This window comes from Barbus barbus, assembly GCF_936440315.1.
Source record: "Barbus barbus genome assembly, chromosome: 19".
Classification (NCBI taxonomy): Eukaryota; Metazoa; Chordata; class Actinopteri; order Cypriniformes; family Cyprinidae; genus Barbus; species Barbus barbus.
The window spans coordinates 31,347,545-31,365,044 of record NC_136747.1 but is presented as its reverse complement, the minus strand read 5'-3'; the positions used below and the strand labels follow the sequence as shown (position 1 = coordinate 31,365,044).

Here is a 17,500-nt window from a genome sequence, read left to right as displayed (position 1 = left end):
CCTCTCTGTGATGGTACCACAAGGCGTCGCTCACTAGCAGATCTCAAACTTCTGGAGGGGATGTAGGTTCGTAATAGTGAGTGGAAGTAGGAGGGTGCTGAGCCTGTGGTAGTTCTGTACGCAAGCATCAGTGTCTTGAACTGGATGCGAGCTGCCACTGGTAGCCAGTGCAAGGAGATGAAGAGAGGTGTAACATGCGCTCTTTTGGGCTCGTTGAAGATCAGTCGTTATATATTGCAGAACCTTAATATATTTAACTTTGACAACATACACAATTACCAAATTTTGCCATGAGCGTTGGCATCCTCTGAGGTCCTCTGAGGGGTTGGCATCATCTTTTCTCAGGTGTTCGGTCATCTCAGATCATTTAAGGGTTGGATCCAGACTGAAGCTTCTGTCATTCCTAGTTACCACGGGATGTTAATCAACAGAGAAACAAATAGAGACATAATTAGCGTAGCTGCTGTTCCATCTAAGCAAAAATGATTTGTTCAACCCAAGCTAAAGAATAATAATAATGTACATTTGATCAGATATAACTGCAGTACAAGATTATAAGATGCATTATGTGAATGCTTGGCTAAAGAGATGTGTCTTTAATCTAGATTTAAACAGAGAGAGTGTGTCTGAACCCCGAATGTTATCAGGAAGGCTATTCCAGAGTTTGGGAGACAAATGTAAAAAAGCTCTACCTCCTTTAGTGGACTTTGCTATCCTAGGTACTACCAAAAGTCCAGAGTTTTGTGACCTTAGGGAGCGGGTTGGATTATAGCGTGGTAGAAGACGAGTTAGGTACGCAGGTGCTAAACCATTTAGGGCCTTATAGGCAAGTAATAATATTTTGTAAATGATACGGAACTGAATAGGTAGCCAGTGCAGAGACTGTAAAATTGGGGTAATATGATCATATTTTCTTGACCTGGTAAGAACTCTAGCCGCTGCATTTTGGACTATCTGTAGCTTGTTTATTGAAGATGCAGGACAAGCAGCTAGCAGTACATTACAATAGTCCAGTCTAGAGGTCATGAATGCATGAACTAGCTTTTCTGCATCAGAAACAGGTAGCATGTTTCGAAGCTTGGCAATGTTTCTAAGATGGAAGAATGCTGTTTTTGTAACATGGGAAATATGATTTGCAAAGGACAAGTTACTGTCTAATATAACACTCAGATTTTTGACTTTAGAGGACGTAACAGTGCATCCGTCTAGTTGCAAATTATAATCCACGAGATTCTGTGTACTGTTTTTTGGTCCAATAAGTAATATCTCTGTCTTATCTGAATTTAATAGGAGGAAATTATTGGTCATCCAATCTTTTACACTTTTTACACAATCTATTATCTTAGATAGTTGAGAAGTTTCATCTGGTCTTGTTGAGATATATAGTTGAGTATCATCAGCATAACAAAGAAAACTTATCCCGTATTTTCTAATAATATTACCAAGGGGCAACATGTATATTGAAAATAGCAGAGGACCTAGGACAGATCCTTGTGGTACTCCATACTTTACTGGTGATAATTGAGATGACTCTCCATTTAAATGAACAAAGTGGTAGTGATCGGACAGGTAGGATCTAAACCATCTTAAAGCCTGTCCTTGAATACCAATATAGTTTTGTAATCGTTCTATGAGTGTGTCATGGTCTATAGTGTCGAACGCAGCACTAAGATCAAGTAATACTAGCAATGAGGTGCAGCCTTGATCTGAAGCAAGTAGTAAGTCATTCGTAATTTTAACAAGTGCAGTTTCTGTGCTATGGTGAGGCCTGAAACCTGACTGAAATTCTTCATAGAGATCATTTTTTTGCAAAAAGGAGCACAATTGAGCAGACAACTTTTTCTAAAATTTTAGACATAAATGGAAGATTTGAAATGTGTCTGTAATTTGCCAGTTCATTAGAATCTAGTTGTGGTTTCTTAATAAGAGGCTTAATAACCGCCAGCTTGAATGGTTTTGGGACGTGACCTAAAGATAAAGATGAGTTAATAATATTGAGAAGCGGTTTTTCTGCTACAGGTAACAACTCTTTCAGTAATTTAGTGGGTACAGGATCTAATAAACACGTTGTTGGTTTAGATGTACTGATAAGTTTATTTAGCTCTTCCTGTCCTATAGTTGTAAAGCACTGCAGTTTTTCTTTGGGTGCGATGAATGAAGCTGAAATACTAGACGCAGTAGAATCTACATTTGATATTGTATTTCTGATGTTATCTATTTTATCAGTAAAGAAATTCATAAAGTCATGACTATTAAACTGTGAGGGAATATTTAGATCGGGTGGTGTCTGTTTATTAGTTAATCTAGCCACTGTGCTAAATAAGAGCCTTGGATTGTTTTGGTTATTATCTGTGAGTTTGCGGATATGCTGATCAGGGATGAATAAAGCTTTAATTGAGCTACACTCTCTCTCTCTCTCTCACACACACACTTTGACGGCACACTACGTAAAGCTCGCAGAAACCAGTGGAAGTTGCTCGATTGAGTTTTATTGAAACTGAACAAACAAAAAATAAAAGTTATAAATACAAACATCAGACCAGCGGGCCGTAGCTCTTAAGGTAAGCCAGACCAAACCCTCACCAGCAAACCCCAAATGGAAAAAAAACATCTCAAGTTATAATATCAGTATATCAGTTTTTAAAAAACACAATTCGACTACTTCTAGAAATGCTAAACAGACACTTAAACAGCACTCCTGCTACAAAACTTTTTTTTCCTTCTCGTGGATTCTTTTCTCCACTTCTGCAAAAAAAAAACGACAAAAAGTAAAAGGAAATGCCGAAAGGAAGCTCTAGTCGACAGCCATTATTTACATGCGAGTCCCTACGCCACTAGCACAGAGAGAGAGAGATACGATGACAACGGAGGAAGGACCACATCTTTCTGGCAGGCCATTTCATGATTGAACGTCCCTCATGACACACACACCTTTGCTCGGAAGTATCAGTGTCTTCGTTAAAATGCTCACATGCTGTCAAACGATTCATCCGATTAATCACATCCAAAAATAAATGCTTCTGTTTGCAGAATATATGTGCGTGTACTGTGTATATTTATTATGTATATATATATAAATACACACACATGCATGTTTATATTTAAGAAAAATGCGTGGTGTTTATATTTTGAATATATTTATATATGTTATATAAATATTTAAATACATGTAAATATTTTCTAAATATATATTGCACGCGTGTGTATTTATATATATACATAATAAATAAACAATATACTACGTAAATATATTACGTAGTGCTGGGCAATGATTAATCGTATCCAAAATAAAAGCTTTTGTTTACACAATGTGTGTGTACTGCGTATATTTATTATGTATATATAAATAAATACACACACATACATGTATATTAAAAAAAAAGTGTTATGTTTATGTTAAATATTCATATATAAATTACATGAATATAATGTAAATATTTAAAAAATATCTATTGCATGTGTGTGTATTTATATATACACACACAGAGTACACACACATATATTATGTAAACAAACGCTTTTATTTTGCATGCAATTAATCGCGATTAATGGTTTGACAGCACTAAAATGTTCATGGTGGAGTTTAAAACCAGGAGGAGGATGTGTGAATAAAAGTGTCGTGTCTATTTAAGACAAACGTCCCGCGGGGGCCACGGACAGAATCTACAGGGCTATTGGAGGATAGAAAAGTCAAACAAACACTGCTGGCCAATCACGGTCTAGTTTCTCAGGACGAGGGCGGGCTGCGGGGCTACTTCCACTGCTGGCCGTAGGAGTCCTGGGAGAACTCGAGCGAGTCGTTGCTGTAGCCGTAGCCGGCGGCGTAGTCGGAGCCCTGCTGCAGGGGCTGCTGGGCGATGGGCTGCGAGCCCCAGTTTTGCTGGTTGGTCTGTCGACGTTTGGAGTCCGGCTGGTTAAACACGTCTGCCTTCCTCTTTCCACCCACGTTCCCGCCGCGGTTTCCTCGTGCGCCTCTGGTGCCGCGGCCCCGGGGGGGCTGGAAGGGCCCACCCCTTCCCCCGCCGCGGCCCCGCCCCCCACCCATAGGAGCACTGCCCCTCGGGGGATACCCGCCCCTGCCGCGGGTGGGTGGGGCAACACGGGCTCTAGGTGGAGGTGGAGCTCCACGGCTCCGCCCACTGCCCCGCCCCCTCATGGAGTAGCCGTCGTCGTAAGCGTAGTAGGGGTCATCGTAGCCACCTCGGTAGTCATGGTAATCGTAACCATAGTAGTCGTCGTAGTACTCCTCGTAACCGTAGTAATCGGGCGGGTAGGCGTATCCGCCCCGTCCACCACGCCCACGGCCTCGCCCCGGAGGCGGCATGCGGGGGGGAGGGTAGTAGTAATAGTCATCATACCTGCACAGGTGGACACAGACACACCATCAGCATCTAACCACAGTTCAGGGACACACTTCTGAGCTAAACCTGACAAAACTGACTTTTGGGGACGTCCTCGTTTGTAAAAACAGCATAAAAAATATATATATTTTTTAAAGGGGTCATCAGATGCTAATTTCACTTCTACATGTTGTTTGAACATAAATGTGTGTTGATTGGGTCTGCAGGAGTTTGGTTCTGCAGCTCCGCCTCACGACTCTAATGCGCAGACTCGGGCTCCAAACGAAGCTCTACTGCGCAGACTCGGGCTCCAAACGAAGCTCTACTGCGCAGACTCGGGCTCCAAACGAATCTCTACTGCGCAGACTCGGGCTCCAAACGAAGCTCTACTGCGCAGACTCGGGCTCCAAACGAAGCTGTACTGCGCAGACTCGGGCTCCAAACGAATCTCTACTGCGCAGACTCGGGCTCCAAACGAAGCTCTACTGCGCAGACTCGGGCTCCAAACGAAGCTCTACTGCGCAGACTCGGGCTCCAAACGAAGCTCTACTGCGCAGACTCGGGCTCCAAACGAAGCTCTACTGCGCAGACTCGGGCTCCAAACTAATCTCTACTGCGCAGACTCTGGCTCCAAACGAATCTCTACTGCGCAGACTCGGGCTCCAAACGAAGCTCTACTGCGCAGACTCGGGCTCCAAACGAAGCTCTACTGCGCAGACTCGGGCTCCAAACGAATCTCTAATGCGCAGACTCGGGCTCCAAACGAAGCTCTACTGCGCAGACTCGGGCTCCAAACGAAGCTCTACTGCGCAGACTCGGGCTCCAAACTAATCTCTACTGCGCAGACTCTGGCTCCAAACTAATCTCTACTGCGCAGACTCGGGCTCCAAACGAAGCTCTACTGCGCAGACTCGGGCTCCAAACGAAGCTCTACTGCGCAGACTCGGGCTCCAAACGAAGCTCTACTGCGCAGACTCGGGCTCCAAACGAAGCTCTACTGCGCAGACTCGGGCTCCAAACGAAGCTCTACTGCGCAGACTCGGGCTCCAAACGAAGCTCTACTGCGCAGACTCGGGCTCCAAACGAAGCTCTACTGCGCAGACTCGGGCTCCAAACTAATCTCTACTGCGCAGACTCTGGCTCCAAACTAATCTCTACTGCGCAGACTCGGGCTCCAAACGAAGCTCTACTGCGCAGACTCGGGCTCCAAACGAAGCTCTACTGCGCAGACTCGGGCTCCAAACGAAGCTCTACTGCGCAGACTCGGGCTCCAAACTAATCTCTACTGCGCAGACTCGGGCTCCAAACGAAGCTCTACTGCGCAGACTCGGGCTCCAAACGAAGCTCTACTGAGCAGACTCGGGCTCCAAACGAAGCTCTACTGCGCAGACTCGGGCTCCAAACGAATCTCTACTGCGCAGACTCGGGCTCCAAACGAAGCTCTACTGCGCAGACTCGGGCTCCAAACTAATCTCTACTGCGCAGACTCGGGCTCCAAACGAAGCTCTACTGAGCAGACTCTGGCTCCAAACGAAGCTCTACTGAGCAGACTCTGGCTCCAAACGAAGCTCTACTGAGCAGACTCTGGCTCCAAACGAAGCTCTACTGCGCAGACTCGGGCTCCAAACGAAGCTCTACTGCGCAGACTCGGGCTCCAAACGAAGCTCTACTGAGCAGACTCGGGCTCCAAACGAATCTCTACTGCGCAGACTCGGGCTCCAAACTAATCTCTACTGCGCAGACTCTGGCTCCAAACTAATCTCTACTGCGCAGACTCGGGCTCCAAACGAAGCTCTACTGCGCAGACTCGGGCTCCAAACGAAGCTCTACTGCGCAGACTCGGGCTCCAAACTAATCTCTACTGCGCAGACTCTGGCTCCAAACTAATCTCTACTGCGCAGACTCGGGCTCCAAACTAATCTCTACTGCGCAGACTCGGGCTCCAAACTAATCTCTACTGCGCAGACTCTGGCTCCAAACTAATCTCTACTGCGCAGACTCTGGCTCCAAACTAATCTCTACTGCGCAGACTCTGGCTCCAAACTAATCTCTACTGCGCAGACTCTGGCTCCAAACTAATCTCTACTGCGCAGACTCTGGCTCCAAACGAAGCTCTACTGCGCAGACTCTGGCTCCAAACGAAGCTCTACTGCGCAGACTCTGGCTCCAAACGAAGCTCTACTGCGCAGACTCGGGCTCCAAACTAATCTCTACTGCGCAGACTCTGGCTCCAAACTAAGCTCTACTGCGCAGACTCGGGCTCCAAACGAAGCTCTACTGCGCAGACTCTGGCTCCAAACGAAGCTCTACTGCGCAGACTCGGGCTCCAAACGAAGCTCTACTGCGCAGACTCGGGCTCCAAACTAATCTCTACTGCGCAGACTCGGGCTCCAAACGAAGCTCTACTGCGCAGACTCTGGCTCCAAACGAAGCTCTACTGCGCAGACTCGGGCTCCAAACTAATCTCTACTGCGCAGACTCTGGCTCCAAACTAAGCTCTACTGCGCAGACTCGGGCTCCAAACGAAGCTCTACTGCGCAGACTCTGGCTCCAAACGAAGCTCTACTGCGCAGACTCTGCGCAGTAGAGCTTCGTTTGGAGCCAGACTCGGGCTCCAAACTAATCTCTACTGCGCAGACTCTGGCTCCAAACGAAGCTCTACTGCGCAGACTCTGGCTCCAAACGAAGCTCTACTGCGCAGACTCGGGCTCCAAACTAATCTCTACTGCGCAGACTCTGGCTCCAAACGAAGCTCTACTGCGCAGACTCTGGCTCCAAACGAAGCTCTACTGCGCAGACTCTGGCTCCAAACGAAGCTCTACTGCGCAGACTCTGGCTTGTCATTTACTCACAATGGCAGCGGCCATACTGAGATGTATTCGCTTCACTTTTCTATAACGGAAGGAAGCGGAGACGCGTCGTCCATCTTTTTTTACAGTCTATGGATGTAATAATGAACAAAGCAGTCATCTTTTACTCCAGATATCTGAGCCGCTGAAGACACAGAGGATTATTGTTTGTTTCTGAAGGGAATGCGCCCCTGATCTGCCTAAATGCATCTATGTTTGCACGAATCATTCGTAATCCAGCTATATCTACAGAAGAAGTGAGTAGAAGGTTTTTTTTTACGAATCTTTCCTAATAATGTGCTAGTTAGCTAGTTCCACGGCGGCTAAAGTTAACGTCTCAGAGAATGTGGGTCACCCCACAGAAGAGAGGGGCGGGGTCAGCAGAGCTCAATATCATTTAAAGGGACATGCACCGAAACGGCTTGCTGTGAACAGAGCTGTTTTTGACAGGGTGACAAGATTGTTGTTTTACACTACCATTGAGAAATTTTAACCGAAGTATGTTATAGACTGTTCACGAAGACTCTAATGAATCATATCAACTTGTGGAAAATGGGCATCCGATGACCCCTTTAACCCCCATAATGCATTAAAGATCTGTATACTATCTTATATTTTGTAAAACAGTCATAACTTAATATATTTTACTTAAAACCATACTGTACTTGAACAGCAACTTAAATGTGAAGATTTCTAAGTTTTGAATGTTACCATGTTATTTACTGCATTTACCCCTTTTTTATTAATTAAAGTATTTAAAGTATTCCTTGAAATTTCAAAATTACACATGGAATGAATGGATTTCATGAAATTCCTCTGAATTTATAACTCGTAATTACTCAACAACAGTCCAAACTTATGAAACCTGCATATTCAGTGATTAAATATTACTCTGAAAAGTTTAACCAAAATAAATTCATTTTACTAGCATAAACCGTCATATTCAGATGAAAAAAGTGATTGCTCTTTCATACTGTAATGGTTTGTCCGTACATATTTCACCTTTATCAACAAAAGATACGGGTAAAAGTCCAAATATATTTTACAGAAGTTTTTGGACACTAATATAAGTTCACAGATAACTCTATTTCTGACACGTAATGGTGCTCCGTACATACCCGGGTCAAAATGAGCCCAACAAGAAACATGTTTATCTCCCTTAAAAAATAACTGTAAAGAATCCAAAAAAAATGTTGTGTATTTTGAGAGCCTTAGAGCATTTGCAATGTTTCTTTCACTTGCTAAACCTATGCATTTAGTAGAAATGTGTATCCTCCGGGTCAAAACAGACCTGTGTGTGTTACGAGGGATGAACTGTAGGAATGCAGAGCCGTCAGGGTTGGGTTTCAGTATTTGTAGCTAGCGGTGTGCGAGTCGTCTCACCCTGTGTTTCTGCTGGTTTGTCTGGCAGCTTGTCGTTCTTTCCTCTTCTTATCTGGAGGTTTGGCCAACACGATCTCGATCTCCTCGCCGCCCAGCTCCTTCCCGTTCATCTCCTGCATCGCCTGCACACACACCAAAGCCCATCAGCACCAGCTCATGGGGAGCACCAGTATAAACCCTGAGCTTTGCTAAATGAAGACAGGTTTACACAGCCAGACACTGAGGGGGTTTCCTCTTTCGGCTGATGAATATTTCATTGTTATTCATGACATAAAGTGTACATGCAGACCTACGGCTGTTTGTGACGTCCTAATGATGCACAGATCTACTCAACACTGATGTCATCACGTCTATCCCTACTGAAACAGGAAGTGACATCATCGGGCCCTTTCTAAAGCATGACAGCAATACAAATAAATATTTGTTTGGCATTTAAAATGATTTGAAAATGTCTACTCTTTAAGCAACTGAAAAAGAAGAGCACCGGTAAAATCTCTTAATTACTTGAAATAAATAAAGATGAACCAAGTTACATTTAGTTTCTTATAATTAGTGCGGTCAAACGATTAATCACGATTAATCACATCCAAAATAAAAGTTTGTTTACATACATATATATATACACATATATATATACACACACACACACAGTATATATTTTGGAAATATCTACGTTTTTACATTAATATAAACTTATATTATACATTTAATATAAAAACAAATATATACATGCATGTGTTTGTATTTATATATACGTAATACATATACACAGCACACACACATAATGTAAACAAAAACTTTGATTTTGGATGCGATTAATCGTTTGACAGCACTAGTTTTAATTTGCTTTTATATTTATCATTTGTAAATATACATTTTATTTGTTTTAAACGTACACTGCTTGGATTTATCATGGCAGTGTTTAAAAATGATATTGCCTGTTTGTTATTTTAACAGATTTAACGCTTTAAAAAAGCCCACTGATTAAAATAACTAAGCAAAAAAAGAAAAGAAAAGCCAATGCTACCATAAAAACAAGCAATAATTTAGATAAAAAAACAAAAACCCCCTTACATTTATGAAAGGGAAAAAAATAAATAAACCTCCTTTCTGAGTAACACATTTCAGACTAAAGGCCCGTTCACACCAAGGGCGATAATTATAAAGATAACGATAAAGATATGGTTCTAAAAATCGTTCTTGATATTAAAGAATACCACAGCTATCACGATAAAGGCTCAGAGAAACTATATCATCTGAATCACTTTCACAACTTTTCTTTTTTTTGGTGGGAACGGAGCTTAAATCTATAAACCTGTTACTCATTTCGGCATAATCTTAATTTCTTATTTAGGTTTATTTAATAGTCATTGCAGAAATAATGAAACCAGTTCTAAAACTGTACTTACGCATCTCAAAAAGTTTGGTAACAGGGATGCATGTACAATAATACATATAGTAAGTTTGTGAAAATCAACACTTTGTGTAAAGAGGCCTGTGCTTCACCTTGACAGCGGCGTCTCGCTCCTCGAAGTGAACGAAGGCGTAGTCCTTCAGCTTCTTGACGCGCTCCAGTTTGCCGAACTGAGAGAAGGTCTTCTCCAGCAGCTCCTCTGTGACCGGCGTGGCCAGCTTACGCACAAACAGCACCTTCACCTGCCGGACGCAGCGGAGCGTCAGATCAACACTGCTCTGCCCACAGACCATCTCTTGGAAAGCAGGGCGGCCGATATCATTTTATTTAATATTTAAGAAATCTGAAATCACTTGAAAATGGATTTCAAAATAAATGTGTAAAATAAACATACTTATACTTTAGATGACAATGCATTTTTCAAAGATAAATAAATATAATTAAAAAGGAAGTAAACACTGTAACCAATAGGGCAACTTTGTGTGCACTGGGAATCATATTTTTTCAAATAAAGCCAAGGTAACACTCATTCTACTAACAGCACACAGTGAAAATGACAAATATGTCAGTGAATACTGACGGCAAATGAGAACGTATTATATATAATGTTTGCCTTTCTATTACTAACAATATATGTGAGCATGGAGCACAAAACCAGTCATGAGGGTCAGTTTTTTGAAATTGAGATTTAAACAATCTGAAATCTGAATAAATGATCTTTCCATTGATGTATGGTTTGTTATGAGAGGACAATATTTGTCTGAGATACAACTATTTGAAAATCTGGAATCTGAGGGAGCAAAAAAATCTAAATATTGAGAAAATCTCCTTTAAAGTTGTTCAAATGAAGTTCTTAGCAATGCATATTACTAATCAGAAATGAAGTTTTGATATATTTACTGTAGGAAATTTACAAAATATCTTCATGGAACATGATCTTAATATCCTAATGATTTTTGGCATAAAAGAGAAATGTATAATTTTGATCCATACAATGTATTGTTGTCTATTGCTACAGATATACCTGTGTTACTCATGACTGCTCTTGTGCTGCAGGGACACATAACCAATCGTTATGATATTTTTTTGTATACATTTTAAATCCCTTGTTTAACAGTTCTATCTGATTATTAGACTTCTATCCGTATTAGACAGAACTGTTCAAGTCAAGCCAAAGTTTATTTCTATAGCACGTTTAAAAGCAATAGATTTGTAAAAAGTGCTATACAACAAATACAATACAGCAAAAACAGAGAGAAAAAAGACAGAACTGTTAATGACGCTGTGTGCTCAGGCACTGCCGCTCTCAACGCAGTCAAAATAAAAGTCCTGCCTCGAACACGTCAGCCAAACAGGAAAACTTATCGGCCGATGCAGATATTTGAAAAATCAGCCTTGGCAATATATCGGTCAACCACTAATCATGATCAGGGCATTGAGCTTCAGCACACAGATTTACAGAGCTGTGGACGGACACAGACTGACCTTAGCCATGACCTCTGGGTCGGGCTCGGCCACCGGGTCGGCCCACTCCACGGTCACCGGGTTCCCCCACACCTTCACCTTCCCGCTCATGAGCCTGCGCCGCGCCTGAGCCGCCGACTTATGATCCTCATACTCCAGAAAACAGAAGCCACGGTTCTTCTTCTTATCGTCTGGCTGCGTGTACAGAATGACCTCCTGCAGACCCTCTGAAACACACACACACACACCATTAAAAACTGTGACCAAATTATTTGCTTGTGCGACCAACTGAGAAAGTTATTGGCAAAAGAGCAACCGTTGGGAAGAATGAGACTATAGCCCTGCGCGCGCGTGCACGCACGCACACACACACACACGCACACACACACACACACCTGCTTCTCACACCTCACCTGTGACTTTGCCGAAGTCCTCCAGGATACTCTCGCGGGTCTTGTTCTTGGGAATGGAGCCGACGAACAGACGGTTGTTGGCCACGGAGATGCAGACGCCCAGATATTTGCCCGACCGGATCTCGTAGTTATCACACTGATGCCAAACACACACAACAGCAATATTTTTAAGTAATTGTGGCCTCACGTTTGGTCACTTATTAGTAGCTACTTAATCATGTAATCATTGTAATTATTTATTTTAATTTAAAAAATTTAAATGTTGCCTTGGCAATCAAGAAAAAATATCTACCACTGGAATCAGAAAAATAATCTTGTTTTCCCACTGAATTAAGTTTCAAGTTTAATTAAAAAAATAAAAACAGCAACCCTACACCTAAACTTAGCCCTTACAGGAGACTGCGCATTTCTACTTTCCCCCAAAAAAACTCATTATGTATGATTTATAAGCGTTTTGAAAAGTGGGGACATGGCCTCATTTGTCACAAAAACACACACACACTCTCACACGCACACACACACTCATACACTCTCACACACTCATACACTCTCACACACTCATACACTCTCACACACACATACCAGTTTGACAGCCTCCTGCGCTGCTTCTTTGCTGCAGAAGGTGATGAAGGCGTAGCCGCGGTTCTGACCGGTGAGCGGATCCATCATCAGCCTCAGATCCCAGATGGAGCCGGCCTTCTCAAACAGAGGAACCAGCTCGTCCTCGTACAGGTCGCGTGGGATCTTCCCCACAAACACCTGCAGGAACACACACACACACACACACAGGTGTCAGCTCAGTCGCTCGGCGCTGGCGCTCACAGAACCGCGAGAGTGACAGTGAACCTCGGTGCCGATGCCGGGCTGCGGGCCGGAGAACACTTCCTCTGGAGGAGGGCCGCCGTACTTCCTCTGGCCTGTCGTGACGTCTAGAGTGTATCCCGTCCTCTCCAGCAGAGCCTGACACACATTCACACTCAATTCAGTTTGATATTCATTCATTTGGACACAGAGGCAATCAGGTTCAGCACAATTTATCAAAAGACACAATCTTAATGCTGCAAACTACAATTAACCCCTGACAGTTGGTACATTACTATATACTATGTTTGATATCACTGAATCATCACTGAACTGACTTCAGCTAGAAAATGACTTTTTGATATTGTCCTCTTGCATTACTGAAACTATTTTCCTGTTTTCCACTGTAAAGCTGCTTTGACGCAATCAATATTGTATAAAGCGCTATAGAAATAAAGGTGACTTTACTATACTATAAAACGACATTTAAACTAAATAAGTTTGTATAATGAAAATATCAATTTATTATAAAAACTTTTTAACTTCTTAAACTGTATTATTTTAGTTATTCTTTAAATGTACAGATACCAGCACTGTCCATGAATAAAGATTAAAAACGAGAGGCTTGAAATACTAACAAGGACAATGGAGTGAAGAAGCTTGAGAAGAACAGGCAGTCACAGATCATGACGGACTGATCGTTAAACAGCCACAGTACCTTTATCTTGGTCTCGTCGGGGCCTTTCGTGGACTCCTGCACTTTATTGCCCTGCTTCTCTCTCTGTCGGTACGTCTTCATCACGCCGCACAGGAAGGCGCTCTTATTCTGCAACCAATCAGAGCAAAGGACGTGACATCAGACAGGTCTGAATGCACAACACACGAGGGGAACGCAAAAGCTTTTTTATCAGTTTCAGTAAATCCAATCTGATGAAATATACAAAAGTCCAAAACTTTTTTCACCAAACATTGAGTAAAATATTCAATTTGAAAGACATAAACATGAATGTCATTAAGAAGTAAGGAAAATGAAAAGATAGTCATATGCATTTATATGCTTAATTGTTTACCTGTTGAACGGACTGTTTGCAATCGAATATACAGTCTGTACAGTAGAAAAACCATTACGCCTATGAGAGTCCCCACAAGCATAGTGAAACAAGTGTGTGTGTGTGTGAGTGTGTGTGTGTGTGAGTGTGTGTGTGTGTGTCTGTCTGAGTGACTGTGAGTGAGAGTGTGTCTGTGTCTGAGTGAGTGAGTGTCTGAGTGAGTGAGTGAGTGAGTGTCTGAGTGAGTGTGTGTGTGTTTGTCTGAGTGAGTGAGTGAGTGAGTGAGTGAGTGAGTGTCTGAGTGAGTGAGTGTCTGAGTGAGTGAGTGAGTGTCTGAGTGAGTGTGTGTTTGTCTGAGTGACTGTGAGTGAGAGTGTGTCTGTGTCTGAGTGAGTGTGTCTGAGTGAGTGTGTGTGTTTGTCTGAGTGAGTGAGTGAGTGAGTGTGTGAGTGAGAGTGTGTGTGCATGTTTATGTGGTTTATGAGGACACAAATGTGTATAATGACATGGGTATGACAGAGGTATTACAATATGAAGGTGGTTTATGAGGACACTGCCTATGTCCCCGTAATTCAAAAGGCTTAAAAAAAAAAAAACATACTAAATTGTGCATTTTTAGCTTTTCAAAAAAACACCAAGTCTCCTGTGAGGGCTAAGTTTAGGTGTAGGGTTGGTGTAGGGCAATAGCACACACAGTTTGTTCAGTATAAAAACCATTACGCCTATGGAGAGTCCCCATAAACCACAAAAACCAACATGTGTGTGTGTGTGTGTGTGTGTGTGAGTGTGAGTGTCTGTCTGGGTGAGTGAGTGTGTGTGTGTGTCTGTCTGGGTGAGTGAGTGAGTGTGTGAGTGAGTGTGTGTGTGTGTGTGTGTGTGTCTGAGTGAATGAGTGAGTGTGTGTGAGTGAGTGTGTGAGTGTGTGTGTGTGTGAGTGAGTGAGAGTGATTGTGTGCGTGCTTGTCTGTCTGAGTGAGTGTGCGTGTTTGTCTGAGTGAGAGTGTGTGTGTCTGAGTGAGTGTGTGTGTTTGTCTGAGTGTGAGTGTGTGTGTCTGTCTGAGTGAGTGAGTGTGTGTGTCTGTGTGTGTGTGTGTGTGTGTGTGTGTTTGTCTGAGTGAGAGTGTGTGTGTCTGAGTGAGTGTGTGTTTGTCTGAGTGAGAGTGTGTGTGTCTGCCTAAGTGAGTGAGTGTGCGTGTCTGTCTGAGTGAGTGAGTGTCTGAGTGAGTGAGTGTGTCTGAGTGTGTCTGAGTGAGTGTGTGCGTGTTTGTCTGAGTGAGAGTGTGTGTGTCTGAGTGAGAGTGTGTGTGTGTCTGAGTGAGTGTGTGTGTGTGTTTGTCTGAGTGTGTGTTTGTCTGAGTGAGTGTGTGTGTGTCTGTCTGAGTGAGTGAGTGTGTGTGTCTGTCTGAGTGAGTGAGTGTGTGTCTGAGTGAGTGAGTGAGTGAGTGTGTCTGAGTGAGTGAGTGTGTCTGTCTGAGTGAGTGTGTGTGTTTGTCTGAGTGAGAGTGTGTGTGTTTGTCTGAGTGAGAGTGTGTGTGTTTGAGTGAGAGTGTGTGTGTTTGTCTGAGTGAGAGTGTGTGTGTTTGTCTGAGTGAGAGTGTGTGTGTTAGTCTGAGTGAGAGTGTGTGTGTCTGTCTGAGTGAGTGAGTGTGTGTGTCTGAGTGAGTGAGTGTGTCTGTCTGAGTGAGTGAGTGTGTCTGTCTGAGTGAGTGAGTGTGTCTGTCTGAGTGAGTGAGTGTGTCTGAGTGAGTGAGTGTGTCTGTCTGAGTGAGTGAGTGAGTGTCTGTCTGATTGAGTGTGTCTGAGTGAGTGCGTGCATGCGTTTGTCTGAGTGAGTGAGTGAGTGTGTGTGTGTGTGTGTCTGTCTGAGTGAGTGCGTGTGTGTTTGAGTGAGTGTGTGTGTGTGTCTGTCTGAGTGACTGTGAGTGAGAGTGTGTCTGTGTCTGAGTGAGTGAGTGTCTGAGTGAGTGAGTGAGTGAGTGTCTGAGTGTGTGTTTGTCTGAGTGAGTGTGTCTGAGTGAGTGTGTGTGTGTCTGTCTGAGTGAGTGAGTGTGTGTGTCTGTCTGAGTGAGTGAGTGTGTCTGTCTGAGTGAGTGTGTGTGAGTGTGAGTGTGTCTGAGTGAGTGTGTGTGTGTGTTTGTCTGAGTGAATGAGTGTGTGTGTGTGTCTGTCTGAGTGAGTGAGTGCGTGTGAGTGCGTGCGTTTGTCTGAGTGAGTGAGTGTGTGTGTGTGTGTGTGTCTGTCTGAGTGAGTGCGTGTGTTTGAGTGAGTGTGTGTGTGTGTCTGTCTGAGTGACTGTGAGTGAGAGTGTGTCTGTGTCTGAGTGAGTGAGTGTCTGAGTGAGTGAGTGAGTGTCTGAGTGTGTGTTTGTCTGAGTGAGTGTGTCTGAGTGAGTGTGTGTGTGTTTGTCTGAGTGAGTGAGTGAGTGAGTGTGTGTCTGTCTGAGTTAGTGTGAGTGAGTGTGTGAGTGAGAGTGTGTGTGTGTTTGTCTGAGTGAGTGAGTGTGTCTGTCTGAGTTAGTGTGAGTGAGTGTGTGAGTGAGAGTGTGTGTGTGTGTGTGCATGTTTATGTGGTTTATGAGGACACAAATGTGTATAATGACATGGGTATGACAGAGGTATTACAATATGAAGGTGGTTTATGAGGACACTGCCTATGTCCCCGTAATTCAAAAGGCTTAAAAAAAAAAAGCATACTAAATTGTGCATTTTTAGATTTTCAAAAAAACACCAAGTCTCCTGTGAGGGCTAAGTTTAGGTGTAGGGTTGGTGTAGGGCAATAGCACACACAGTTTGTTCAGTATAAAAACCATTACGCCTATGGAGAGTCCCCATAAACCACAAAAACCAACATGTGTGTGTGTGTGTGTGTGTGTGAGTGTGTGTGTCTGTCTGGGTGAGTGAGTGAGTGTGTGTGTCTGTCTGGGTGAGTGAGTGAGTGTCTGAGTGAGTGAGTGAGTGTGTGTGTCTGTCTGGGTGAGTGAGTGAGTGTGTCTGTCTGGGTGAGTGAGTGAGTGTCTGAGTGAGTGAGTGAGTGTGTGTGTCTGTCTGTCTGGGTGAGTGAGTGAGTGAGTGAGTGTGTGTGTCTGTCTGGGTGAGTGAGTGAGTGAGTGAGTGAGTGTGTGTGTCTGTCTGGGTGAGTGAGTGAGTGTCTGAGTGAGTGAGTGAGTGTGTGTGTCTGTCTGTCTGGGTGAGTGAGTGAGTGAGTGAGTGAGTGAGTGTGTGTCTGTCTGGGTGAGTGAGTGAGTGAGTGAGTGTGTGTGTCTGTCTGGGTGAGTGAGTGAGTGAGTGTGTGTGTCTGTCTGGGTGAGTGAGTGAGTGTCTGAGTGTGTGTGTGTGTCTGTCTGGGTGAGTGAGTGAGTGTCTGAGTGTGTGTGTGTGTCTGTCTGGGTGAGTGAGTGAGTGAGTGAGTGAGTGAGTGTGTGTGTGTGTGTGTGAGTGAGTGAGTGAGTGAGTGTGAGTGATTGTGTGCGTGCCTGTCTGTCTGAGTGCGTGAGTGAGTGTGTCTGAGTGAGTGTTTGTCTGAGTGAGTGAGTGAGTGAGTGTTTGTGAGTGTGTGAGTGAGTGTCTGAGTGTGTGTGTGTCACCTGCACGTGTGAGAGGTCAGACTCCTTGAACTGCTGCAGCACTGAGAGCGCTCCCTCCTCGTTAAACTCCCGCAGCGCATCCAGCGCCCGCTCGTCCAGATCCACGTACGCCACCAGCCCTGCACACACACACACTCGTTCATCCATCAAGGCTCGACTGAAGCAGCAGTGACGCTCCTGAGAGCATGCATTAAGAGTGTTTTG

General features: G+C 43.9%; 1 protein-coding gene across 1 annotated transcript in view; it reads right to left on the bottom strand.

Moving 5' to 3' along the window:
- Positions 1-3,504: 3,504 nt before the first annotated feature.
- LOC306885512 (heterogeneous nuclear ribonucleoprotein R-like) overlaps positions 3,505-17,500 on the bottom strand; it is a 16,263-nt gene continuing 2,267 nt past the window's right edge. Inside the window, exons 3-11 of the mRNA XM_079442085.1 lie at positions 17,297-17,415; positions 13,383-13,490; positions 12,710-12,823; positions 12,446-12,622; positions 11,864-11,999; positions 11,472-11,677; positions 10,079-10,228; positions 8,573-8,694; positions 3,505-4,358 (exon numbers count right to left, since the gene is read on the bottom strand). Of these exons, the coding sequence (XP_079298211.1) occupies positions 3,752-4,358; positions 8,573-8,694; positions 10,079-10,228; positions 11,472-11,677; positions 11,864-11,999; positions 12,446-12,622; positions 12,710-12,823; positions 13,383-13,490; positions 17,297-17,415 (1,739 nt within the window). The 3' untranslated portion in view covers positions 3,505-3,751. The remainder of the gene's footprint in view (positions 4,359-8,572; positions 8,695-10,078; positions 10,229-11,471; positions 11,678-11,863; positions 12,000-12,445; positions 12,623-12,709; positions 12,824-13,382; positions 13,491-17,296; positions 17,416-17,500) is intronic.